This window comes from Pelecanus crispus, chromosome 13, assembly GCF_030463565.1.
Source record: "Pelecanus crispus isolate bPelCri1 chromosome 13, bPelCri1.pri, whole genome shotgun sequence".
NCBI lineage: Eukaryota > Metazoa > Chordata > Aves > Pelecaniformes > Pelecanidae > Pelecanus > Pelecanus crispus.
The window spans coordinates 405,942-433,298 of NC_134655.1; the positions used below are offsets into that span (position 1 = coordinate 405,942).

Genomic DNA, 27,357 nt, shown 5'->3' on the forward strand with positions numbered 1-27,357 from the left:
CTCGGGGACGAAAAGCTCGGCGTGCCCAGCTGCCCCTCGCCCGCTGCGTTGAGCCCTTTGCCCCGCGCAGCCTGGCCACGCTGCGCCCCTTCGCTCTGCGCTGGGTAACAGCCCGGTACCCCTGGACCTGGCGGTGGGTCAGGCGTGCCCACGGGTGGGTTCGGACCTCTGTTTGTCTTCTCTCTGTGCCCTCCTTCAGCTCCGTGGTGCCGGTCTGCCTTCACGCAGCTCGCTTGTCCCCACGTCGCCGGCTGGGCTTGGCTTCCTCCCCAAGCAAACAGACCTGAGGTGCCTCGGGGCGCCCAAGGGCAGGGGGCATCCCGCTGCCGCCCCTTCCCCGTGCTCCTCTCTTGCCTTCGGAGTCCTCCCCACAGCCGGGCTCAAGCTGTCATCCCTCTCATGTCATCGCCCCTGGCAGCATCCCCCTTTCCCCCCGCCGCCGGGATGTCCCCTTCTGCGCAGGGGTGTTCGTAGGGGGTGTGGGCTGTCCCAGGCGTCACCCGGTGTCACGCCAGTGGCTGCTGCGAGAGCCCAGGACCGGGGAGGGGTCGCTGCGCCGTCGCAGGTGCCGCTGCTTCTCCCCATCGCCCAGGTGCCTGGGAAAAGCCCGCGCTCCGCGGCTGCAGGGCTGCTCCCTGCCTCGCCAGGGCTGCCCTGGGAGACTGCAGGCACGTTTTGGGCTGCTCCGAACCAGGGGAGTCTTTTAAATTGAAGTGGAAATGGCTTGCGGGATTTGCAGGGTGTTTCCTGATGAAAAACCGTGTTTATTATTTAAAACTGCGCTGGCTGGGATGCGGCCAAGTGGAGGAGCGTGCTCGGTAGCCTGCTGCAAGCAACCTGGCCTGATATGTGGATGCCTGCTCTTCCCCGGCGGGATATCGGCAGCTGGTTTTGTTTCCTTTTGGGCATTTCCCGCGGGATTTCCGCACTGCGAAAGGAAGAGGGTGCGGATGGGATCTGGTTCGAGTATGGTCTTCAGCCAGAGTGCCCTGTGGATGAACGGGGATGCTCGCTCTCACCCGTGCGGGTTAACAGCGATGCCAGATTTTTTTGCTCTCAAAATTCAAGAGTAGAGAGACTAAATAGAAAGGGGGGTGGTTGTGTGGGGGTGTTTTGTTGTTTGGTCTTTTTTGGTTCGTGGTGTGGTTTGGGTTTGGGGGTTTTTCTGGTTTTGGGGGTTTTGTTGGTGGGTTTTGGGGTTTTTTTCCCCAGCTGTTGCAGAGCTGGATGCTGCAAGCTCTCAGGTCTCAAAACCGTGTATTTTACATGTTTATCTGGACTCTGCTTGAGAGGGAAAAGGAAAATCCAGTAGCTTGTGAAAAGCCACCATGAGAAATAATAGGAAACCTGCTACATTAGTGAGGAACCGAGGGCACGTCAAGAGGTGCTTCTTGCAGGCCGTGCAGGAAAACACTTAGCAGGTCGGTGTGCCAGCTCCGCACACGAGCGACTCGGCGTACGTCAGGAGTCCCCAGGCTTTGCCTGCTTTCCGTGACGTGGCTTGAGATCCTGAAATGAAAGGGGCTCTGTGCCTCTGCAGAATATTATTACTATTGTTTATAACTGGAATTCATGTCTAAGAGGGAAATTAATTGCTAGGTCTGTTTGTTTATTCCTCATTTTGCAGACACAGGAGCTAGACCACAGTGGGGTAATGGCCTAGAAATTAAATTTCGTTTTAATACACAAACCCAATTTTGAGTTGGTTGACCAAAGGGGAAAAAATTAACTTCAGACAGCAGGCAGAGGTCTTTCTGAAGTAGGATTCAAGCACAGCATAATAAATGTAAGCTGGCTGAAGATCTGTATGGGAGTAAAGAGGAGATGCGTACACGTACACCCCTCTGAAATGCAGCCGTGCAGCATCCTCCGGCAGCAAGTCAGAGGTGACGTGCAATAAATTAGCTTTTGCTTTTTCAGAGGCACAGGGCGAGTTAAATGTGTTTCATGGACAGTCGTCAGAAGAACCCCACTAAATGTGGTTGTGTAACTGGGCTGATTAAAATTAGGCAGGGCAGGGCCATCTAAGGACGCTCCAGTACCTGCAGCGGGGGTGGGCTGTGGGGGCCGCGCAGCCCCACGGAGCGCAGCGCTGGCGTTCGAGCGCGCTGGCGTGAGGCTGTGAGCAGCCGCTCCGGTTCGCTGCTCCGGCTGGGTGTCCTGGGAGGGAGGGAGGAATTTGGAGGGGCTGCTCTGAGCTGCAGAGCGACCTGGCTTAACGCTGGGTTAAGGAACAGGCTGGGCTTTTTGCTGCATGCTCGCTGGCTCAGGCTGCTGCCCGCGGTGCCCGCGGTCGGGTGCTGATGCTGAGCACCCCTGCGAAGCCCCACCGGGACGCTGCGCGATGGTGGCACCGGTGGCTGCTGTGCTTGTGGTCGTGCTGTCCGAGATGCTGCACCCCCCTGCCCCCGGGGCTTTGCTTTACCCAGCCGGGGCTTCCGGGGCTCTGGCGAGCGCGTGGGACCGGCTGTCTGCCTGTCGCGCTCAGCAGCTTCTCTCCGGCGGTGGCTGTAGGCAGATGCTTTGGGAGAGCGGGAATGGGGCAAGCGAGGGTGGCAGGGGTCTGCAGCCCCCATGCAGGGGGAAGGGATGGGCACAGGAGCTTCGCATCCCTCCCGTAAGTGCTCCGGAGCCCTGGAGCTGGACCTGCTGCTGGTGCAAGGACGCAGATGTGGATCCAGGCTTCGGAAGTGCTGCGCAGGGGGATTGATCCTGGTTGGACCTGTCCTTGAGCCAGTGCCTGCTGGGTGGCCGCTGCCCTGGTACTGTGCTTTTGGATGAGGTGTCTGCACCTCTTCTTTCTTCTTGCATTCAGCTGAAACGTCACGCAGGGAAATGCTGGTGTGTGATCAGGCCGTTCGGGAGGCCTTTTGGCCTTGAAACTGCTGATCTCGGGCTCACCCAAGGGCTCCTCCACCGGGGAGCGAGCCTTCTGCTGGCTGCGGCGATGGGGTGCCCCCCTCGCACGCCCGGGGAGGCCCCGGCTCGGCAGCGGTGCGCCCGCGGGGACGGCAGCGCGGCTGAACCGGGGGCACCGCGCTGCCAGCATCGGCGGCCGTTCCCGCGGGCGCTCTGCCTCCGGCTGCAGAGCTGCAGCCCGCGCGAAGCCCGGCGCGGCTGCCCTGCCCTGCCCTGCCCTGCCGGGGGCTTGCACCCGCAGGAGGGCTGCGCTGCCTTTTCCCAGCCCCTCCTGGCTGTCTTGGATGGTGGGATGCACCAGGTGCAGAAGAAATCCAGAAACCCTGAGTTGCTGCGGAAATACATTGGCTCGGGCCGCGTAAAGGCATTTTGTTTATGTTAAAGCATCCAGTGTGTTCTTAAAGCTGGCGCTGGGGAGCCACTGGAGTTCTCCGGGAGCACGTCCTGGGAGCAGCCTGCACGCACGTCGGCTGTCTCCCGAACCCTGTCTGTAAACACGGCAGGCACGTTTAGGCAGTGCTCGTGTTGCCAAGGTCTTCTCTGTTGATCGCTTTGCTTTAGCGCTTGCGTTGTCTTCTCATCGCTGCGAGCAGCTCCCCCAGAGCCGAAGACTTTGTACAGGGGTTGGAACGCAGAGCAAGGATCCTGACCGGCTCTGAAACTCTGCTTGCAAGATCCCGAGCTACGGCAGAGTGCTGGAGAATGAGCCAAACTCAATTGCATTTGTTTAGCAAATTTACCCTGATTTCTTCTGGCTTGCGCTTTGCATCACGGTATATTTGCGGCATGCTGGGACCTGGCCTCGGCGCTCTCCGCCGATGCCTCTGTCTGCCTGCGTTGCTTTTTTCCCCTCCCAGAAATGTGCTCTGATCTCTTTTTTTTTTTTTTGCTTGGAGGTTTTGCCTGGCTGCGGGTGGCTCCATCTCTTGCTCCCTGGTGCTGGAAGCGTTTCTGTGCCTGTAGGAAGGAGGAACGGGCTGGGCTTTGTCTTGCAGGAGGGTGGTGGGTGCCAAGCTGCACGACCTGGGGCCTTTTCTGCGATGAGCAATCCTGGCCATAATCATCATCTTGCTTCGTGCGTTCCTCCTCCTTCATGGCTGGTGGGTGGGAGGTGTCCTCTGGGATCTCTGTGGCCCCATGACCATGCCTGAGGTTCTCCTGAGCCCCTGCTTTTCTGCGCTTCACCTCAGGCTTGCTTTCCTCCTGGGAAATCTCACATTGCTTCATCGATGAGGGCTGGCCTCTCCCAGGGACAGGCTCCTCTCCTTTATCCTCTCTGGGATTTTTCTCCTCAGCCCCCGAATCCAGACTTGGCGCTTCCTGGCTGCCCTGTTCTCCCTGGAAATCGCGGTCCTTCCCTCCGCTTCCTGAAACGTCTGCCTCGCCGCCCCAGTTCCGCACTGCCCATCCTGCCTCCCTGCCCTCCGCTGCTCTCCCTCCCTGGCAGCCGCAGCCGCCTCGGATAAACGCTCTGCAGCCATTTCGTGGTCGGACCAGTGGATTTCTTCCTCATGCCCTGCTAGAGATGCTCTCTTCTGTTCGTTGCTCGCAGTACAGGCTTATTTCAGCTCGTTTTGTGTGCCTTCCCTTCTCTCCCGGCACCTCCTCTCCCATTTCCCCACCACCATGCCCTTGCTCTCCCTTATCTCTTTCCAAGCCCGTTGCAGTTGCTCTCACCGTCGCTGGTGGCTCCCAGGTTGGGTTTCCCCATCCTTTCTCCTTCCAAGCCTCTGCTGCCCTCCTGACACCGGGGCCCTCCCGATTGCTCCTGCACCGTGCCCTGTGCGTGCTTCCCGCTCCGCTCTTCCCCCTCTCCCGTCCCCAGTCTGGGCACGACTCCTGCGCTCGCCTCCCGCCCTGACACGCTGAAGAGAGCGCCCGGGAGGCTGCGCGCATGGGCAGAGCTCGCTGGGCACTGGGTCTGCAGGGAGGCAGCAAGTCCCTGCGTGTTCGCACGGGGAGCACGAACTGCAAAGCTGGGGTGCCAAGCTCTGCTGCTGAGCAGGAGGTTGCTAAATCTTCTTGCGTGCCCTTGCTAGCTTACTCCTGGGCACCGATGCCACCCGAGCGAAGCGCAGGGATGCTGTGGCTTCGGCTTTTGGTATCCCAGGCACCTGCCCGGACTCACAGTGTTCGGGCTGCCGGTGTGCCAGCTGCGGGAACATGCATATAGCGGGAAACTTAATTTCTGACAAGAATATTGCACTGGTCTTTGACTTGGTTATGCTTTGAAAGGAGGGAGCCCAGCTTCTGGTTGTCATCAGAGGATGCTTTTTTGGGTGCTGGCTGCTGTCACCTTCCTGACCCCTGTCTCCATGTGTGACATGTTTGCATTTTTCCGGCATGAAATATTTCAGCCTTTTTTCATCCCTTTTATCCAATTCCTGAAGTCCTTTAGCAGCGCTTCATCTCATGAATAATCATCAAGCAGCGCTATCACCCTGCTCGTCAGGAGGTGATTGGGGCTGGTCTGCGGGGATCATTAGCGGCAGGGTGACGTGCGTCTCCGATTGAGATGCCGCAGGGCTGGTGTCCCCTCAAAGCGCAGGGCGGCGATGCCTTCTGCCATGCCGGGGCTGCCGTGGGAGGGGATCCAGCTCCCGCGCTGGCCCCAGTGTCCTCGCTGCATGTGGGGAGGACAGCGGGCAGGAGAGGGGGCTCCGGCTCCTCCCTGCTGCCTGAAAAGCCGCTCAACGCTCCAGCCCTTGGCTGAGAAAGACCGTGGTCTGGGCATGCCAGGCTGAATTGATTTATATATATATAATTTTTTTTTAAACTCTTTCACTCCTGCCAATACTTTCTTAAGCCTCTGGCCACTGGTGTGGTCCCTGCGTGACCTGCAAAGTGCTGTGGTCCCTTTAGCATCCTCATGCATTTATTATTCCTCACCAGCCACAAGATTTGCCATCTGTCTGCAGAGAATCAAGGCAGTCGGATGCTCTCGGAGGTGAAGGCACCTCTGCGTGTAAAACCCCGTCTCCAGCGAGCCTCGTGCAGGATCTGTGATTAATACAAATGCAAAATATGGAGCGTTTTCTTTTTCCTTCAGATCATTAAAAGAACACGTAAGTGTTATATAGCAGGTATTGCCTGTGCTGTGCCTCTTGTCACTAAAAGCCATCCTCTGCCTCCCTCCGGCAGCCTGCAGGGAGGGAGTGGGGATGGCAGGAGGAAATTACCTTTGTAGTTACCTGCTTCATCTCTTGAATTGCATCTGAGGAGAGCTGAAAGGGATGGCAGGGAGATCCGTAGCTGCTGCATGCTGGCAAAATTATCTGGGTTGCCCCTTGGAGCAGGGAGGAGCGCTCCGGGTGATGCAGCGTGGCAGAGCCGTGCTGGCTGGGGAGCCTGGGCTGCGGTGTTGGGGACCAGGGGTGATGGAGGCAGCCGGTGCGGTCGTAATCCTGCAGGAAATAGGGTGGGACTGTGTAATTATCCAGTGTGCTCCGGGATGCAGCCTGCGCTGGGCTTCGGAGCGGCAGGTTTAAGGGTTGTGGCCTGGTTTTTGCCGCAATCTGATCTGTTAGATGACTTGGTGAGCTGCTTGTTTCTAACCCGGCTGCGTGCGCTCAGGACCTGCCTTGCTTGCTCGGTGCTCAGTCCCCGTCCTGGCCTGAGCCCTGGGATGTGGCGGGGGGTGTCCCGCAGCAGCATAGCCTTACTGGTGTCCTGCTGGTAGCCTGGCTCTGAGCACAAGCTTCTCCTTGGTGGCAGGGGAGCAAGCCCAGGGCTGCTCCCAAGGGATGCCGAGTGTTGCGTTGCTGGTGGAGCATCCTGTGACGTGCCACACAAGGCGTGCGGGACCACCGCTGTGGGTGTTTGGCGGCATCCAGAGCAGAGGGCGGGACATGGGGGCAGGCGGTGGCTCTGCCGTACTGGTCCCCTCTGCATGCTGGAGCCTCCTCGCTCTCGCTGTAGAGCGCGAGCCGCTTTGCGCAGAGGTATTGCCTTGTGGCGTGGCGTATTGGAAAATGCCCAGGGTGTTCGGGGCAGCACCGAGGGGTTCGTGTGAGCGGCTGGAAGCACGTTGCTGCTGCCTGACCTGGCCGTGCCATGCACCCTCCTGTCCTGTCATGCTGAGCTGTCCCTGCTGCCTGGGCCAGATCCTGCCTGGATGTGGGGTGCGGATCTTTCCAAGCCGGTGCTGTGGGCTGGGTGATAAAACCCAGCCGAGCTGGAGTTACAGAAAGTGGAGCTTAGTGCTTGCAGGTGGGCGGGCATCACGCAGTGGCGATAGCAGCAGCAAGCTGAAAACATCCAGCTCCTACAAAGCCAGCACCGCTTGCTTGCCGGTGGTCGGTGGTCTGGGAGACGAGGGAGCTACGAAGCTGCCAGCAGATCTGTGCCGCCGTGGCAGGGCGCGAGCGGTGCCCGCTGCTGCGCCTCCGGTAGATCCGGTAGCGGGGCGCTCGGGGCGGGGGCTGGCTGCTGGGCTCTCCCAGCGCCTTGCTGTGAGCCCCGGGCTGAGGGCTCCGAGCGTGGCAGCAAAGCAAATACAATTGCAAAATTATCTCAGTGTTAGGTGCAATACAGCTGGGGGAAAGCTGAGAAAGTTGAATTGGTGCTCTTTTTTTGCCCTTTTTTTATTTTTTTTAATTTTTTTTTTTTTATTTTGAGATGAAGGGTCAAAGTGCTTTTGTGCAGAAGTGATTGAGTGCTGGAGAGCTCTCTCCAAAGGGATGCTAATGGTTGTGAGTCAGCTTGGAGTGCAGGAGAATTTTGTCTTGAAAGGCTTCAAATGACCTGTTTAATGTGCTGGCAAAATGTCCAGGGAGCGCGGATGTCCCTCTGTTATTCCGCAGCGCTGGGAGGAGGACTGGGAAATCTGGCTCGTGTCCAGAGCCCTCCCAAGGGGCTGGTGTAGGAAAACGGTTTTAAAAAAAATTGCCGTGATTTGAAAACAAGCCTTGGTTTGTCCCTCTCCGAAGCGAAGAGGTGGTAACTGCAGCAGCAGAGGCTCTCCGGCATCCTCTGGCCCGGCCGCGGAGGTGGGAGCGGGGTCTGCAGCCGGGTTCGCCCTCCGGCTGGGGCCCTGCAGCAGCGCGGGGGCTCTCCCCTGCGTTTGCAGTGGCCAGTCCCGCACGGCGTCGCCGGCTGCGCCGTGCTGGAGGCAAAGCAGGGCTGGGGCACGGGCGCAAGCCCCGTCCCCAAACCTTCTGCACTGGCACCCTCGGCGTGCGGGTGCCCACAGCCCCCAGCGTGAGCCCGCGTGGTGCCCGGAGCCGCTTAGCTGGGAGAAGCGTGTCTCCAAACACGTGCCTCGTGTGCCAGCCGCTTCTTGCGAGGGGGAGCCTGGAAGAGCGAAGCCCTGGGCTGCTCCCTCGGCTCCGGTGACGCGTTGCTTCCCTCCTTTTAAATAGTTCGTGTCTTTTAGCCGAGGCCCGCAGGCCAAGTTACGCCAGTCTGGGCGCCTCTTCCTGAACGTGGCGGCGGGGGAGGGTGTGAAAGTCCAAAATATCTACCACCTGCATTGTTTCTGCGTTGGGGATTAACGCTAATTATTCCCCCATTGTCTTCAGTTCCTGCAGGAAGCCTTGTTTATCTTACCCGCTTCACCAGGAATGCAACCCCAAGGAGCCCGTGCAGATATATTTAAACTTGCACAAAGCAGCACAATAGCCTTTGAATTTCCCGACTCCGCGGCATCCGTCGCGTTGAGCGGCTCTGGGGTTTGGAGGCTGGAGCGGGCGCTTGGCTGGGGCAGCCTGCGAGGCTCTGTGGCAGCGTCTCTCCAGCCAGCAGTGCGCGAGGTTGGGATCTCTGCGGGGGCATTGCAATCGCCTCTTCCCTGCTGGCAGCCCTGAGCAGCAAAATGGGGCTGAACCGGCGGCGGCGGCAGCTCGCTTTCTCGTGGGCTCGCGGGGCTGACGCAGCGCGGCGGCGCACGTGATCTGCAGCGTGCCGGCGGAGCTGCCGTGTGGGGCCGCGCCGTAGCCCTTCGCAGGCCAAGACGTTGATGGAAACCTTGGTCCAGCCAGCAGCTCCTGGCCCTTCTGGAGCTGCGCTTTGCTTGCGCGGCCCCGTTCCGCTTTTCTCCCTTCCCCTGCGGGGCTGCCTGGTGCAGCGCAGGTCGGGGAGCGTGGCGGGGGATGCCAGGCAGCGGGCTGGCGCCCTCGGCTCTGTGCCTTCGCTGGGATGGGGCCACGCTGTGCAGCAGGAACCCCTTCTTTGGTTGAGGATCCATCTTCGTTCTGTCCCCCAATCATCGCCCCTTCAGTAGCAGCCTCGATGTTTGCACAGCACGAGGGTCCCTGGAGCGCCGGTGACGGGCCGGCTCCTCGCTGTGCCGTGCTCACGTTGCGGCAGCACTGGTGCCTTCCCGGCTTTGGGTCTGTGTCTCCTGGCTCTTTCTTGCAGCGGACTTTGCCATGAGCCCAACCTCGCCTTCACTACAGTTATTTCTCAGCACCTCTCATGCCCTGCTCCCCCGTGGGCGAGCAGCACCGGTGTCCTGCGTTGAGACTTGGTGGCCCAGTAGGAAACACTGGAGTGGGGATAACCCCGATGTGGCTCCCAGGGTGCAGTCCCCGAAGGATGCTCATCCCCCGGTACGGTGCCGGGGCTGCAAGTGCTGGAGTGGGCTGCTGTTTCTCCAGCCTCCGGAGACTGAGGGGTTCACCCTTGAAATACACTTCTCCTTGGCCACCCTGCTGCTCCACGGTCAGTGGGGATTTACACGCAGCTGCCTCGCCTGGCTTCTGGTTTAGTGAAGGAGCCGAGCTTTCACGGTTGGTGCATGTGGGAAGTGGGGTGGTGGTGTGGGGGGCTCTGCTTGCCCCGTAGCTAATGGCTGGGGGTCCTGGCAGTGCCTGGCATGGTGCTACGTTGGTTGGGTCTTTGCAGGGCTGGACGTCGCTTTGCAGGGCTGGACGTCGCTTTGCAGGGCTGGACGTCGCTTTGCAGGGCTGGACGTCGCTTTGCAGGGCTGGACGTCGCTTTGCAGGGCTGGACGTCGCTTTGCAGGGCTGGACGTCGCTTTGCAGGGCTGGACGTCTCTCCATGCAGCATCCATCTGGGGGATAAAAGCCATGACTTGCTCTTGAGCCCAAAAGGTTGTCATAAAGCACCAGCTGCTGCTGCTGCACTGCATTTCCAGCCGTGCCCTCCCCTCGTCCTTGCAGGGCCGGGGCTCCTGGCTGCTCGCAGGGACAGCCCTTGCTGGGCTGCAGCTGCATTGCAGGCAGCGGCTGGGGAAGAGGGGCAGGACGCAGAGCTGCGGGGTGTGCTTGGAGAAAGGCTTGGATCGGAAAGCTGCTGCGATGTGTGTTCTGGCAGGAGCCAGCTGGGCACAGGTCTTCCTTTTTGGGAGCTGCCGGTGCTGACACGAGTGCTGTGTTTTACTCGCCTGCCTTACAGCAGCGACTGACCCTGCTGGGCAGTGGAGGAGAAGGCATTAGACCAGGGTTGCAGGAGGGCAAATAACTGCAGGAGAGGTGAAGGAGGGAGGGAGGTGGCGAGACCTGGAGCAGGGGAGGGAGGATTTGCAGGGGGATGGCAGGGCTGCGGGCGCCAGGGCCACGGGAGTGGTGGACGTGCCGGTTTGGTGGCGTGCCAAGTCCCCAGCTGCTTTGCTCAATGACCGGGCTGGAAGTGGCTCGCTCACATCTGTGCCGGTCTTGGGAAGGTGGGGCTGCTCCCGCTGCCGCTCTCGGAGCTGGGAGCCTGCAGATGTCCCTGGCTCCGGCACCACGGGCCGGGGCTGCCCGGCATCGCCGTCATCCCCGGCTGCGGGGCTTCACCCCCCGAGCTGCGGTGGCAGCTGCTGGCAGAGGGGCCGCGGCTGCTGGGTTTTAGCGGTGCCAGGCAGAAGCCGGGGAGGCTGGGACGGACGGATGGACACGGCGCAGTGCGTGGAGAGGAGGTCTGCGATGGGCTGTTGCCTGCAGGAGGGTGAGCCTGGCTGCCGCAGTCCATGGTTTTGTTAATTGCCGGAGCGCAGAGGGCCCCGGGGAGCTGCGGCGCTTGACAGGAATCAAAAGCAACTGTGCTGTGCTCCAGGGACCTGCCGCATCGGAGGGGACCGGAGAGATGCCCGGCACCTTTTTGTGTCCTGTCAAGCCCAGGCCACCAAAGGAGGTGGCAGGGGAAGGTTTCCACGCCATGTCTGTGGGAATTGCCCCTTAAGGCTCCTGGAGGGCGATGTGCACGGCTGCTGCGTGAGGCTTCTTTGAACTGCTCCAGCTGCTGAGAAATCCGTACAGCACAATTCTCGCATGCGTGGCTGCAAGAGCTGGTGAGGAAATTGCAGGAAGTCTCTTCCTGATCTGCCTTGCACGTCGTAAACTCCAAACGCCGGATCCCCTGGGAGCCTTTGGTGGGCACACGCCGTGCCGAGCTCCCGCAGGAGCGCTCGGGGAGCTGTCGCTGCGCTGGGCAGGGCAGAGCGCGGTGCCTCGTGCACGCTGCTGAGCTGGGCGCCGTTTGTAGGAAAGAGGTAAAATCTTCCCTTCAACCGGGACGTAACTGGAGAAAAAACATGAGCTTTGTTTTGGTGCTTGCCTCTCTGATGTCTTGGAGGTGAACGAGGTCTGTGCCTGGTGGAGACTTCGTGGGCTTTGGGCAGAGCATCCTTGCCCTGTGCGGGCACCCCAAGACAAGCTCCTTGGGGCTGCTTCTGCTGCCCGGTGAGCTCATCTGAAATGTCGGCGCTGGGCTCACATGACGGCTTTGCCTCTACGGGTGGAGCATTCAGCTGTCTGGAGGCTGGCGGGTTTGGGGTGCTCTCAAGATCTCCACGAAGTCCAAACGATGTGCTGCAAGGCTGGCACCTGATAACCGGGGTGGGGAGCAGAGCTTGGTGACGGCGTGTGTTCTTGTGCAGTCGTGACCGACTTAAAACAGCGCCGCAACCTTTGTGCTTCGTCCTGTACCGCAGTCCTATCGGGCTAGGCGAATACGACATTAGCAGCTGATGGCTTAACGTTAGGCCAAAAAAACCCTCCTATTGTCATAAGCCCTTCCCACAACGTGTTTTCCAGCCTGCAGGAGCATGGCTTTTCATTTCACACCGGGCGAATCGGAGGCGGCTGCAGACGGGAAGGTTTCATGGCGTCGCCAGAACAAATGGCGTAATCAATTGATTCCTGAACAGCTGGAAAAGTATTATTCGCCATTTAAAGCAACGGGAGATGTTCAGCTGTGGCGCTGGCAGGAGGGGAAGGGCGGCAGGGCGTGCTGGGCACGGAGGGCGCTGCGCTGGGGGCAGCGTATTTGGGGGAGCGCTGCGGAGAGCCTGCCAGGGCAAAGGCTCCTTGCCTACATAGGAACTACAGAAATCCCGGGGGGGGCAGGTGGTGGAGGCTCGTGGAGCTGCTTGACAAGCGGAGAGGCGTTATGGGGAAGAAGAGAGAGGAGGAGGAGGGTGTGGAAAGTGCAGCGCCCCAAAGCAGGGCGGTGGCCGGTGGGGCGTGCTGCACCGGTGATGCTGGTGCCCGCGCTGAGCAGCGCCCGCATGTTGGCTGCTGGGGCTTGCGCAGAGTTTACACGTTGTGAGTAAACCCCTTTTTAGGGTGGCGGGAGGGGGAAACCCAACCAAAACTAGCTGTGCAAGCAGCGGGGGCACGGAGCGGAGCGTGGGAGCCCTTCCCAACCCTGGGAGCTCTGCTCCGTCACCGGAGCCTGACGGGGGAAGTTCAGGAGAAAGAGGATGTTGTGATGAAGTGAAACCGTTTCATCCCATCAGTCAAGGCAACGTAGGCAGCGATGAAGATGAAATTCCCCTGGGGAATAAGGTACTGTGCAAACGGAGAAATTAAAGAGCAGCAAATCACCAGCACCCGGTGGGCTCCAGCCAGCTCTTCTGAAGGAATTTAACAATGAGGCGGCTGAACTGCCAGCAAAAAGTAATCTCTTATTAAAAGCCATGGCTGCATGGGAGCGCAGCCTCTTCTGCTCTGTCCTTATATTTAAAGAGGTTCGAGAAGAACTGTGGGAATTACAGAGCAGCCAGCTTTATTTTAGCACCAAGCAAACTGGCTGAGAAAATAATTAAAGCTTGTGTAGAAATGCCTGCGCTTCAGCGTGATAGATTAAGGACAACACCACATGGCTTTTATATAGGAAATCCAGTTTACTTGGGGTTTTTTTTTTTTAATCTTTTTTCAGTATTGCGATAAGGTGATTGGGGAGAGCAGTTGGGAGATGAATTATTTTGCTTTTCAGAAAGCCTTGGGCAAATTTGCTAAGTTATTAAGGAAGCTGTTAAGGCAGGAGCTGTGGGAGGAACGTCCGAATTCTGTTCAATGTTTTCAGATTTACTGGGAGGAGAGAGCAAGCGAAGAGGCGCGTGCTGCGACGGCCTGGCTGCCGGATGCTCTTCAGTGTCTGGGGCTTTGAGCTTGAAATTCAGTGTCAAATACGCAGAGCAGCTCCACACGCACCAGCTTATCGAGGCTGCAAGTCAAGCACAGCAAAATTAGGTAACGCTAGGTGTGAACTGGCTGGATGAGCTTGAGTGCCTCCCATCCCTCCCTCCCTGGAGTATCCTCGGTGGGTAGGAAGCTGTTGCTAATTACATGGTCGGGGCTATTTTTCCTCGTAGGATCCCCGTTTCCCGTTTCTCTTAGGACAGACCTGTCCCAAGGGCGGATTTAGGGCCGTTTGTTGGAGAGGCGGATGTTTGCAGGAGCGCGGTGTCATCGGCAGGGCTGGGGAGGGCGGAGGGGGAGCCCCTCTCCCCCATCAAACTGGGGAGCGGGTCCCTGCCGCTGCGGGAGGGTCTGGCTCAGCCGGAGCTGGGGCTGCGCTGGGCAGCCTGGGCTCTCTGGGGACGGGACGTGGCTGCTGGATAGCGTTTTCTGGTTTTCCCTGAACAGTGATCCAATTTCGAGCTAATTTTCCCGAGGACAACAAAAAGCACACAGACAACTGCTGCCCAGATTTTATATCCTGCTGTCATGGAGCCAATTAAGGAAAGGGTTGACTTTTTTTTTTTTTTTAAATGTACGGGTGGAGCAACAGAGCTTTTTTTAAGCCTCATTCTTGGAAGTGGCTGAGCAATTTGGGCTGAAGTTTTTCTGGGTGGGAAAAAAGGAAAAAAAAAAAAAAAAGGAGGGGGGAAAAAAGAGAAGAAGAAAAAAATCACGCTTGGTGTGGAAAATATCAACCTGAAGAGTTAGCATTTGCCTGAGCAGGTCCAGAGAGGAGAGGTGGTTTGCAATGTGGGGCTCTGAAAGGCTGGCAAAGCCCTGCCCAGTTTTGGTGCTGGGGGAGACCAGGAGGAATTTCGGGTGGACTTAGCAAACGGCGGTGAAACTGAGGGCTGGCAGAGGTCAGGAGGGTGTGCTAGAGGGGAAAGCGTGACCTGCAGAGGTACGTTGTTGGGTTTTAAATTCTCTGTAACTGTTTCGGAAAGCAGGTGCTGCTGTGCCCAGCCTGGCGAAGGCTGATGCTCGCCGTGCGCAAGGTGCATTGGCCTGAGACCACCAAATGGCAGCGAAGCCAAACGCTGGGTGGGACTGGGGCTTTTAGGCTGATAAACCTTCCGCAGTTATACAATAATTACACGCTGGTGTCTAGAGAGCACTGGGAATTGCATCCTAAATAAATCAGACCCGTAACTCGCAGGGCTTGGGAAGAGCTGCGGCACTCCTCGTGCCGTGTCTGGCTGCGGGCAGGGGTAGGAGGACCAACTTCAAGACGTAGTTGTGGCCAAGTCCAAGAAATTTAAAGAAATTGCCGCTCTTAGTTTTAGGCACAGATACAATGCGCCATACTGACTTTCGGTACCTGAGCTCCACGGCACAGAGCTCGCGTGGCGTGGGTGTGCGAGCAAGAGCTTTTTTGCACCAGGGGCCAAGGGGAAACCACAAGCAGAAGGAGCAGGGGGAATTTTGGGCTGCCTAAAGATGGTCAGAGGGATCAAGGGGAACTTTGGGCTGGCCAACCATGGCCTTAGGTGATGTACACCGGGATGTCCCCTCCCAGGCGTAGATGAGGGGATGTGAGCAGCATCTCCTGCCTTTGCTCTCTCTCCTCCCTTCGTTCCTTGGTGGCAAACCTCTGCGCCGCTCACAACAAACCTTCGAGCTTGAGGTAGCAGTGGAGCATGTTTGGCTTTGATCTTGTACAAATAATAACTCGCGAGAGGAGGTAGGGGAACCTTTCTATCAGACGACCCTCGGTATAATTTGCTAAGGACATCCCGTGCATCCCTGGGGTTTGCCACGCTCGTGCTGCTCCGAGTCGGCACGTGGGTTTCGGAGCCCGTCAAAAAGCTGGGCTTGAAGTAAAAGCACCGGTCGCTCTGTGTCCCAGCGGAGCTGGCGGCTGCCTGCCACCGGCTCTGCAGCACCCGCAGCATCGCTTCGCTCGCCCCACTGCTTGCTGCCTTCCCCCTTCCCTTCTGGCTCTGCCCTTCTCTCTTTGCCAGTCATCGATTTATTTTTTTATTATTTTTGGGTTTTAAACGTTTTCTGTCTTTCCCTTGGGTTTTGAACAGAGTTCAAATTAACGCAGCCGATTCTGTTCCTCAGTGTCAGCAGCAACTTGTCATCGGGGTCGTTTTTATCCCGCGAGCAGGAGGTGCTCGGTCTCGGCTGGCGTGCCGGTACGCGTGCGTGCGCGGCAGAGCAGCGTCTGCCAACGGTGTCGGAGGATTGCAGCGGCTGGGGGTGTTTACGCCAAGTGCTGCTGCTGAGGTTTGTCCCTTTGGGAGGAGGAGGAGGGCAGGGGTGCTGGTGCCGTTCCCTGCTGCTGGGCTGGCACGGGGGCTCCGGGTGGCACCCGGCGGGCTCCCACCACCCTGAGCAGTGACCCCGGCGCGGGGGCCGCAGCCCTGCACGTCTCTCCTGCGTTCGTCCTCTCCGTGAGCTGTGTCTCTCGCCCTGCCTGTCAGCTGGGAAGCGAAAGCGGGGAGGCACGGAGCAGAACGCGGGGCTGCGTGGCACCCGTGGGTCTGCACGCACCCCTGGCATGGGGGGCAGGTCACAGCGGTGCAGGCGGGTGCTTTGCCCGCGTCTCGCCTGCTGCACAGGCTGACGTTCAGCAGCGCGGGTGCCCGCCGGCCAGCTGGCACCCCCCTAAAGCCGCTTGTCATCGCCGGCGTGCCGAGCAAAGGCACCCTGCACGTGCACTGGAAGGACGCTGCATGCCTCCCTGGGTTATGCAATGGGAGAAATCCCACCCAGGCGTTTCCACGGCAAAAATGTTTGTTCTTTTGTTACTGCTTTGTTAAACCGCTGCTGCTTGTAGTCACAGCCCTGCCCAGCTGCTGGCTGCCGGGGCTCCCCAGGGGCCGGTGCGAGCGTGGCCGGGGCTGGCTGACCCTTGGGCACAGGTGGCACGTGGCTGTTTGCAAACCGTGTTAATATTTTATAACTTTTATATTTAGGGAGTTAATGACTCCAAACAAAGCAGATTTTAATCTAATCAGCTGTTCATTGTGCCGCGTCAATCCTGGACATCAAAGCGAACATCAAAGTGGGAGGCATGAAAGGCTTCGAAGGCAGCGCCGACTGCTTCGCCCAGGTGCGTCTGTGAGCGAGCGTCCTCGTCCCCGCTTCTGCTCCAGCATGCTTTTTGAGGCTCCTCTCGGTTATCTCGGATCTAAAGGATGTTGTCCCAGCAAGGAAAACAAGATTAACGTAAGAACGGCGCTCAGGAACAAAGCAAAAGGCTGTTTAAACTCTTTGCATCTTCTCGCCTCGGATGGCAGCGGAAGCCGGGCGCTTCAGAGGCATGCGGGAGCTCGCGGCGGCGTGCGGCGTCTGCCCGGTGGGAGATGGGCCGGGCGACGAGCGCGCTCGCGCTGCCCTGCGGAGGCTGCTGGGGAGCTCCTACCCATCCTTATTGTTAAATTCTTTTCCCGATGTTGGTCAGACTCTGCAACAAATCCCGTTCTCGTCCTTCGCCTTTTTCCCTTTGTGTTTTGCTGGCTGGAGAGAATCCGTGGATGAACCGGGGAGGCGAGAGGTGCTCTGCTCCCCGTGCCGGCGTTGTACGTGCAGCCAGCGCTGGGCTCTTACGGCGAGGCAGCCGCTCCACCTGGAGCGTCCCGGCGAAGCAGGGGACCAGCCCTGATTCAAAGGCGGTTTGCAAGGTTTCAAAGCATGAGCGCCCGAAAGGGAGTGTCGTGGAGCTGCCTGCGGCTGCGGTGGGGGTGATGGGAGGCGTTAGGGCTGTGCACTGGGAGCCCCCCCGTCCTGCCAGGCTTGCGTCGCGCAGGGGAGCCCGGCAGATCGGGCTGTGGCAGGGGACGGCTGCTGCAGAGCGTGCGAGAGCTGCCGGGCAGGCGGCCAGGAGCGTTTCCTCCCCACTGCTTTCCCATGGCTGAGATGGGCTCCAAGGCTTGAGAAAAGCACTGGGGGCCGCGGAGAGGAGGCTGTTGGGAGCCTTCGCGCTCCTCGGCTTTTTTGGACGCAGCTGCTCTTCCACTGTCTCTCTTGGAAAAAAAAAAAATTAAAACCCCCAATGTTTGTGTATATTTATGTATGTGTGTGCAAGGCTGCATTTGGGCAGGCTTGATATGGTTGTTGCAGCATTAACATATCTAAATATCCAATTGCTTAATTTTATAAGCCCCTTGAGCTCACGGTCTCCTCCAGGCCCTTGCAAATCCCATTTCGGGCAATTAGGAAGAGATGGCATGATAGGCAGGGACGGTGCAGGCAGGCTGCAGCGGGGTACCTGGGGGCTTTGCCGCTGGCAGGCGCTGGGAGCAGCCGGCGGCCCGGGGCAGGCAGGCAGAGCTCCGGGCTCTGAAGCTGCCGGGTGGGAGGAGGTGGATCGGAAAATGCCTGCGGAAGGTGGGACCGCTCCTGCCCCTCCAGCTCATGGGCTGCTGAGCCGCAGGCACCTCTCCTGCTTCTGCCGGCTCACCCCATCCACGCTTAGACTACAGCCGCTTCTGACAGCATTTTTCCTCTTCTCCCCAAGCGTGAGCCCGTGCACCCTGCCAAGGTGTTTCTGGGGTGGAGGCTTGGCAGGGCTGGGCACTGTGCTGCCTTTCATCGGGTCCGCTCCTGCGGCAGTGCCAAGGTGAGGGGGCTCCTGCCGGCTGTGACGGAACGGGGCTTTCCCCGCACCCCGATACGGGCTGGGTATCGCAGCGGGCATCACTTGCAGCCTGCCTTGCCGGGGCTGAAGGAGACCTGGAGGCACCGCGTGAGTGCTGGGTGTCGGGCATGATCCGGAGCACGGCTGAGCGAGGAGAGGCTGAACCCGATGCCGTGTCGCTGCGTGCCGTCGGCTGCCTCCCTTTGCTTCGGGGTGGCACGGGGTAGGGCTGGGAAGGCTGCGGTACGGCGGGGAGAGGCTCCGCTCCTGGGCTCTGGGGCATCTCTGCTGGGAGGGACCGCCGTGCAGGTGCAGTCGTCCTCAAACAGCGCCCGCTCATGTCTCCTGATGCTCGTAATGGGGTGCGCCGAAAGGGCACGGGTATGGACTGCGACTGCTACCCAGACCTTGATTTGGGTGGCTCTTTGGTGGCTGTAGGCAGCAGAGCAATGCTTAGCTCTCACACCTGGCCCAACCTCCATCACGAAAGCCCGAAGTCATGGGTTAGGGGGAGTGGGGTGCAGTAACGCCCAGTGCAGCGCTTCTTGCGAGCGACCAGGCTGACAGATGCTCTGCAGGGTGGCGAGGGATGGCTGGCCTCGTGGCTGAATTTGGGATGCAGGAGCTGTCACCGGTGATGGCTGCTGGTCTGTGGTGGGACAGAGGCGGTGACGGGCAAAGGGGATGGAGCAAACGAAGAAGCCGGGGCAGCTGGATCTGGGGAATGACAGCGTGTGGTTTCCCCAGGGTGATTGCTGTTGCTGTTTGTCTCTTCCTGACTTTGATTTAATTAAAAAAGCCTCGTTCCTGGTGAAGGCTGCTGGGATGTGGGCTGGCGTGAGGAATGCGCTTTGGGCCGGGTCTTTGGGCTTGAAAAAAAGGTGACTGCCCGGGGCTGGGCGCCCTTGCTGCGGGACGGCGGCTGGCAGGCGGTAGCACCCAGCTTCGCCCCTCCCGCCTTGGGGGTACCAGCACCAAAGCCCCAGGCCGTTTTCCTCATAGGCATCCCCCTCGACAGCGGTCATCTCGTCAGGAATGTGGAAGGAAATCCCCAGTCTGCCCCTCTGCGCTGCCTCGGCTGGGTGCTCCTGCTGCCCAGCTCACGCTGTCCCCTCCAACGCACCCTCCGGTGCGGAGCATCCCCCCGGAGCGCTCAGCTGCCGCCGGCACCTCCCGGCTCTGAGCACCGCGCAGCCGGACCCTGCCCTGCTCCCCCTTCCCAGAGAATTAAACACTCCCTCTCCCCTGCGGGAGATGTTCCCAGCCGGTGTCAACCCGGAGCAGCGGCACGCTAATTCGGAGCAGAGAGCAGCTCTTCAAGCGCTTCCCTCCACCGGGTCCCCGCGGGGAAGCAGCGGGGCCAATTAATTGATTGCTGGTTTGCCTCTTAACGCAGAGCAGAGCTGGAAGCAGCGGGGCTGCCGCAGAGCACGCCCCGTCCCCCTCCTCGCTAATTAGCCCCCGCGCGTGGCTGCGGTGAAGCTGGGGAGGGAAGCGCGCGGTTTCTCTTCTTGGCCCCTGCAAGGCTGTTGTTATTTTCCCCTTTTGTTTCGGAGACCTGCTAGAAGCTGGCGTGGGGTCTGGAGGTGGGTTTGCAGCCTGTGGCCGCTGTGGGTTCGGCCGGGTTTTTATTAAGATGGGGCTGTCGGTGTGCTGCCCCGGTGCCTGCTGCTTGCTTCTCCTCCAGCCTGGGCAGAGAATTGTCCTGCAGGCTGGGCGGACAGGGAGGTCCGTGGCTGCCAGGCGTGTGGAGGGGACAGCGTTTGGGAGCGTGCCGGGATGCTGGCCGAGGCAGGCCAGCACCCGTGGTGCAACTTGGTGCTCTGCAAAACCAGAGCTTGGAAACAGTGCAACAGCAGGTTCGGTCGCTTGCGGGGAGCCCGTTTGCAGCCTCGTGCAGGGGAGGCGATCTAAAAATACGAGCTTGTTTGTCTCCAGCTGGAGTTGGTTTGGGTATCCCTGGTTGTTGCTGGGGTGCAGTGGAGGACAGCTGAGAGGTGGAAATTTGCAGACTGTAATTTTGCTGCTTTTCCTTCCCTGCCTTGCTCCTAAAAGGCGATGGCTGGGAGAAAGACAGAGCAGGAGGATGGTACGTTAGAGCTCCTGACCCGCTTTGCTCAGAGTTTCCAGGACGTGATTCACCTTTTCCCCTTCACCAAAAGGAGACAGGACTGTGTAGCTGCTAGAGGGGATATTTAGAGGTTTATCTTTGCTGTGCAGCACAGTCTTTATGCATGGGAAGCCAGCATGGCCCCCTGCTTCTGTCTTGGGCAGCGCTTGCTAAAAGAAACATGAAATCATGTGATTTCTCCTGGTTTTGTCCTCAGCCTTGCTGCCCAAGTCCTCTTCCCTGGCTGGGCTGGAAGGTGATGGAGAGGAGCTTGCTGTTGCCCCTTCTCCCTTGCCCTCCAAACAGCTCTCCCGTCCACAGCGTCTCCGGGCGCCGGCGGCTCGGCTCGGGTGCACAGTATGGTGAGGTGCTTCAGCATCGTGCGCCTGCATGACCTGGCTGGGCTGTGGCAGCAGCGTCGGGGTGCAGAGAGTGCCGGGGCGTTGCAGAGGCGATGTGCCTGACTCCCCCGGGCGCCTGTTTCTGGTGGAGAGAAGCTGCCTGCGGAGCCGCTGTCTCACGCCTCTGCTCTCCTCTCTCCCAGGTACCAGACCACCTTCCCTGGTTTTTGATGCTGAATCAGGATCGTTTTAACTAAAGATGGAAACACTGGAGTCAGAATTGACCTGCCCAATCTGCCTGGAGTTATTCGAAGACCCTCTTTTGCTGCCGTGTGCCCACAGCCTCTGCTTCAGCTGCGCCCACCGCATCCTGGTGTCCAGCTGCTCCTCCAGCGAGTCCATTGAGCCCATCACCGCCTTCCAGTGCCCCACGTGCCGCTATGTCATCTCCCTCAACCACCGGGGCCTGGAGGGCCTCAAGAGGAATGTGACCCTGCAAAACATCATCGACCGCTTCCAGAAGGCATCCCTGAGCGGCCCCAACTCCCCCAGCGAGAGCCGCCGCGAGAGGACGTACCGCAACAGCCCTACCATGTCCGTGGCCGGCGAGAGGATCGCCTGCCAGTTCTGCGAGCAGGATCCCCCGCGGGACGCGGTGAAGACGTGCATCACCTGCGAGGTGTCCTACTGCGACCGCTGCCTGCGGGCCACCCACCCCAACAAAAAGCCCTTCACCAGCCACCGTCTGGTGGAGCCCGTGCCCGACGCGCACTTCCGAGGACTGACGTGCTTGGAGCACGAGAACGAGAAGGTGAACATGTACTGTGTTGCTGACGACCAGCTCATCTGTGCCTTATGTAAACTGGTGGGCCGCCACCGGGACCACCAAGTGGCATCCCTCAGTGATCGCTTTGAAAAGCTGAAGGTAAGCACCCGGCACGGCCGCAGCGGGCCCGCGGGCAAGGTCGTCTGTGGGGGCTGGTGTTTGCTGAGGGACGGTTGTCAGAGCAGAAGCTGGTTCCAGGTGCCCCAAGTGGCACCCCTTATTTAAGCCAAGCAGCTCCTGAAAGACGTGGGCTGCAGGATGCAGCTTGTGGGCTCCTCCAGGACCCCAGGAGGCTGAGCTGGGTCTCGCTGGCACAATTAGAGCAAGGTCTTTGCTATTCTATTTTTTTCCTGCTGGTGTGTGCGTGCCAGGCCCAGGCATTGGACCTTCTCCCCAAACGGCCAGACAGCGTGTCGGGGTTCAGCCCCAGGCAGCAGCTCAGCACCACGCAGCCATCGCTCGCTGCCCCTGACCCGGCGGGATGGGGGAGAGAATCGGAGGAGTGAGAGTGAGAAACACTCCTGGGCTGAGATAAGAACAGTTTAATAATTGAAATAAAGTAAAATAGTAATGATAACAACAATATAATAATGATAATAATAATAATATCCAAAGCAAGTGCTGCCCAATGCAATTGCTCCCCACCCGCCGACCGATGCCCAGCCAGTTCCCAGCAGCGATCACTGCTCCCCGGCCAACCCCCCCAGTTTCCATACTGCCCATGACGCCGTATGGTATGGAATGGCCCTTGGGGCAGTTGGGGTCAGCTGGCCTGGCTGTGCCCCCTCCCAGCTCCTTGTGCCCCTGGCAGAGCAGGGGAAGCTGGAAAGCCCTTGACCAGTGTCAGCACTGCTCAGCAACAACTAAACCATCAGCGTGTTATCAGCGTTCTTCTCATCCTAAATCCAAACCACAGCACTGTGCCTGCTGCTAGGAAGAAAATTAACTCTATCCCAGCCGAAACCAGGACACGGCGGAACGTGGGGCACTGAGGTGCCCCGTGGCTGTTGCCCCAGGAGTGTGGCTTTGCCCCGGGGTTTGCCCTGCCCTGTGAGAGAGCTGGGGTGGCAAAGAGCGGCCCGAGGGCCCTGTGAGCACCATCCCTCAGGCTGTTGCGCTCAGGCCGTGCCTGTTCAGCCCTCTCGGAGGATGGGAGCGGGACGGGTTGGGCTGTGGGCATTTCCTTTTGGAAGAGCTGCTCTGCAGGCTTCCAGCCCGCAGGCTGCAGTGCGTGGGAGCCCTCCTGCTGTCCATAAAACCTCCCCTGCAGGCTTCACCCACGCCCGAGGACCGCGGTGCCCTGGGAAGTGCTCCGGGGAGTGCTTTCATGTCCTCCTCAAGCCGGCTTGCTCAGAGCTTCTCCGCTGTGAGAGGGGAGAGGGCCAGGCTCTGGGAAGTACTGGGGGATGAATGGGTTGGGAGCAGCCCTGCGGAGACGGACCTGGGGGTGCTGGTGGGTGAAAAACCGGACACGAGCCTGCAACGTGTGCTCGCAGCGCAGAAAGCCAATCTTATCCTGGGTGCATCACCCCCAGCGTGGCCAGCAGGTCGAGGGAGGGGGTTCTGCCCCTCTGCTCCGCTCTGGTGAGACCCCCCTGGAGCCCGGCATCCAGCTCGGGGGTCCCCAGCACAGGGAGGATGGGGACCTGCTGGAGCGAGTCCAGAGGAGGCCAAGGAAATGGTCCGAGGGCTGGAACCCCTTTCCTAGGAAGAAGGGCTGAGAGAGTTGGGCTTGTTCAGCCTGGAGAAGAGAAGGCTCCAGGGAGACCTTATTGTGGCCTTTCAATATATAAAGAGGGCTCTGAAGAAAGATGGAGAGAGATTTTTTTACCAAGGCCAGTTGTGACAGGACAAGAGGCAATGGTTTTAAACTGAACGAGGGTAGGTTTAGGTTGGACATAAGGAAGAAATGTTTTTTGATGAGGGTGGTGAGACACTGGAGCAGGTTGCCCAGAGAAGCGGTGGATGCCCCATCCCTGGAAGTGTCCAAGGTCAGGTTGGATGGAGCTTTGAGCAACTTCATCTAGTGAGAGATGTCCCTGCCCACAGCAGGAGGGTTGGACTAGATGGTCTTCAGAGGTCCCTCCCAACCCAAACCCTTCTTGATGCTATGAGGCAGTGATGGAGCTCTGCTCTGCTTCCCAAGTGCCCCAGACTCCTCTGTGCCTCGCCGTCCCACGGGATCTCAGCGCCTGGGCTCTTTGCCGGTGCCATCCCCAGCGGGGCTGGGCTGAGCAGCGCTCTGCGTCCCCCAGAGGGACTGTGCCAAGGGAGGCTGCGGTCTTGCGGAGAAGGTGGCTGGAGGCTGACTGGGATTTGGAGGCTTCCGAAGATCCCCTCCACGGTCCTGTTGCCTGGGGTCTCCCTTCCGCCTGCTTCCTGCTGGGACCAGCGTTTCCACCAGCGGAGAATTCCCGCGGTGGGGAGCCTCTTCTCTACGACAGCCTGTGTTTTCCGTCCCGATTTCCACGAGCTGAAGCGGCAGAAACAGGCAATCATTCTCCAGCCCCTTCACTCGTAGCGCGTATTGATCCGAACTGAATTACTGTTCTGCTGCTCTTCAGGTAGGAGAGAGCAAACTTCCCAGGGATCCCTCTGGAGTGCTTTGAAGCTTAATTTTTATGCGGTGGCTGTGGTTGTGCTGAATATTATGTGAACCTGTATGGACGATGTTTGACCTATATAAAGTTAGAAATCCTTCTCCGTCCCCCGTGCATTCCGCATGAGTCTGCAAAATGCTTTTAATTCCTTTTTTTTTAAAAAATATTAAAAAAAAAAATAGCTGGTCCCATTAGAGGTCACACTGGTGAGGCTCTGACTGTGGCAGCAGTCATGTTCCCGTTATAACCCTTCTCATGTGTTTCCAGCTGCTTCGTCTCTTGGTCATTTCTCCCTTAATGTTCTGGGCTTGTTCTGACCCAAAAGTGCTTTTCTTAGCTCTTTGTCTTGTTAATGTTTTGAACAAAATCGATCTGTCCGCTCTCGTGTTTTTTAAGGGCAGAAGAAATACTTCTATCACTCTAGCAAAAATACAGAAGACTTTTTTTTTTTTCTTTTATGTGCAGGCCAGGCCAGATTATTTTTTTCCTCCTATTTATTTATTTATTTATTTATTAAACAAACTGATACCTAGAAAGAAAGCTTTCTAGATGTCCAGTTTCCTGGGCTGGTTTCTCACCTGCCCTTCTCCAAAACCTCCCAAACACAGTGTGGCTTACCCCGTGATGTGACTTACCTGCGGTGGCAGGCAGAACGTGCTGTAGGATGGCTCGCGCTTGACGTCTGTCTCCCGCCGTCTTCCAGCCACGATGGCTGTCTTTCGGAAGGTGCTGCCAAGCGGTATGGGTGCCAGCGCGTGCCCGTGAAGCGTCTGGGCTCCGTGGTGGCTGATGTTTGCCTTCAGACCTTGATGTGCCTCTCGCCTTTGCATCTCACCTCACCGAAGCTTCCCCTGGTGTGCGGAGCAGTGCCAGCAGCTCCGTCCTTCGTCCAGGACATTCTTTTTCCATGAGGAAATGTCTCAATTAGCAAATTGGAAACCTTAGAAAGAAATGACCACGTATGTTTGCACGCAATAAAACCCGGGGATAGAAATTAAAACCCTTTTAATATTTTCCCCCTAACCCAGCCCATGTCAGCTAGCCAGGCAAATTCATCTGAAGACAAAAACCCATGACAACCTAAATTGTTTCTTCAAGCAGCCAAATTTTGCAGGTTGCCAGAACACCTTTTTTTTTTTTAAAAAAAAAAAAAAAACAAAACAACAGTCTTAAGTGATTTTGGATGAGGAGGGAAGCTCTTCTCTGCTAGAAACATTCTTTCTGTGCTATTTATCCTGCCCAGCTCCCTGTTCAAGTGCAGGAGCTGAGTCAGGGAGCAGGGGAGAGGGGGCTGCGGTGCCCTGCCTCTGGCTGTGCATCAGTTGGGCTTCTTTTGGGTGGCGTTTTTCCTCACGCTCGACCTCCGCTGCAAGAATTGCACGGGATCGATGCCGACCATTACCAGCAGGGTCAATATTTGCATTAGTATTTTGTCGTCTTCCTCGTACAGCCTCAGTCTATAGTTCCGACCACAACGCGCTCTCTGGCAGTACTTGAGATCCTTGCAAGTATCTGAAATAATTTAAATCATTAAAGCGTTCTGGGACGGGAGCGCTGGCGGGGTGCTGCTGCCCGGGAGCCTGTGGCTGACGGAGCTGGCTGCTCCCTCGCCCCCCAGGCCTGCCCAAAGCCCCCCGTGCCCCAGGGCAGGGCTCTGCCCCCTCCTTTCTCTCTCTCAGTCGTGCATCCGTGAGGTACGGTGCAGCCAGCCTGCTCCTGAAGATCCGCGGTACGCTTGGGCGTCGAGCAGTGAGCAGCTGCTCTTAATCTCCGGCTTTGAGCCCATAGGTAGAGTGAGCTGGAAACACCTTTCAGGTTGGTTTATTTGATGGAAAATTGGGATTTGAACCGAGCAACTTCATTTTGTCAAAAGGGCTGTGCTCTCCACAAAAATCTTTGGTGGGGAATTTTTTTTTTTTTTTCCCTCTTTAGAAGAGCTGAATGCCTGAAAACCATACTGTTGTGTCTAAACCCTAAACCATCTCCCAGGCTCCCCTTCCCCTCCTGTTTTCTGCTTGCTTCGCGGTTTTGGCATTTGTTAGTAGCGACCCCGCGGCTCCAGCACCCGCTCGGCTCTGAGGCGGCACCCGTTCAGCTGGGAGAAGAATCAGGTTGTGCCTTCAGAAAGTGGACCTAAGTTAACGTTACTCGTTGGACGGCATCTTCGTACCTCTTGTCCTCTTGGAGCTCCCCTCGCGGGTCGCTGGCTGCCCAGTGCCCCCCGCGCGAGCTCTTGGAGGTCCTGGGGTGCTGCCCGAGTGTGCCCTTTGGGGTGTGCGTTGCTTGGCACGTCCTTGCTCAGCCTCGGACTGCCGGTCCTGCCGTGCCGCGCAGCCCTTCTTGCAGCGGTGGAGCATCCTCCATCAGTACCGACCGGGCTCGCGCGCTGGCGGCGCTGGCCTCTGCTTCCCCAGCCCGGTGGGCAGCGCGGGCGCTCCGCATGCGTGAGCTTGGCTGTGAGCGGTCAAAATGCATCAGGATTTTGGTGCTTTCCCTCTCTGCGTGTTCAGGAAGGGTTGAGATGCTGAATGCAATCAGTGGCAAAGAAGTCCGTCAGCTCAGCTTGCTCGCTGAAAATCAACATTAAAGATGAAATTAAAAATGTATGTAGATTAAGAGCAAAACTAATGGCTTGACCTAGATAAAGCGAGCGCCTAGGACAGCAGTGCATTATCTGCCAAGTAAAATCTCAGCCAATTATAAATTCAGGTTGCTTGAAACTCGTAATTACGATCCTCTCTGCGGAGCGCTGCCCTGCTCCGAGCCCTGCCAGCGCCGGTGCCGGGCACGAGGTTACGCTGCGCCCCGACTCCCTGCAAGCAGAGGTTACAGCAGGAAGGTCTTTGACTGAAGAGCTCTGGCTGGCTCCTCCCATCCGTGATTTGTGGTGGAAGGAGTTTTCAGAGAAAGGATTTGGCCTTAATTATTCGCTGCTGTCCTTTGCTTCTCTATCTGCTCTGTTCCCTTTGCAGGAATCGGATAAGGGCCAGCTCAGAGGAGGCTTTTCCTTCGCCGTTGCTGAGGCTTCTGTTGACTGACAGCCTGGAAATATTTAAAAAAAAAAAAAAAAAGTGTTTTGTAACACTTTCATATCTGCTCTTTGCTAAAGGAAGAGCAATAAGCCAGGTGGAGAGCCTGTTGTCTGTGATGCTTCTGAGAGGTGCGCTGCCTCCCCTGGGCTTATGTGAGTGGGACTCAAGATTAAAAAAAAAAAAAAAAAAGGTCCCTGTGCTAGACAAATTGTATGCAGAAAGCTGATAGTTATTCCAAGGCTCTTAAGAGAGTGGTGGGGGGTAGAAAAATGGGAAAAAAATCTTCCTCCACGCTGCAATATAGGACTTCTTCGCCTTGGGACTTGTGAACGTGTTCTCACTTGCACTGTGTGAGTCACTGAGATTGCTGCTTAATTTATAATTTACTGTACTGCCATGGGGCTAAACTGAATTTTTTTTTTATATATTTTTCCCCCACACAAAGAAGAGTTAGCTGAGGACGAGGGTTACAATTGCGACTGCTGTGACTCCTACACAGGGCACGGGGGGCTGTTGCCAGCAGAACTGCAGAGGG

General features: G+C 58.1%; 1 protein-coding gene across 3 annotated transcripts in view; it reads left to right on the forward strand.

The window, feature by feature from the left end:
• The first annotated feature begins 20,623 nt into the window (after positions 1-20,623).
• MID2 (midline 2) overlaps positions 20,624-27,357 on the forward strand; it is a 91,886-nt gene continuing 85,152 nt past the window's right edge. Inside the window, exons 1-2 of one of the 3 annotated variants that reach the window (XM_075720822.1) lie at positions 20,624-21,289; positions 25,052-25,058. In XM_075720822.1, coding sequence (XP_075576937.1) covers positions 20,624-21,289; positions 25,052-25,058 — 673 coding nt within the window. The remainder of the gene's footprint in view (positions 21,290-25,051; positions 25,059-27,357) is intronic. The other 2 variants (XM_075720823.1, XM_075720824.1) reach the window with 2 other exon arrangements.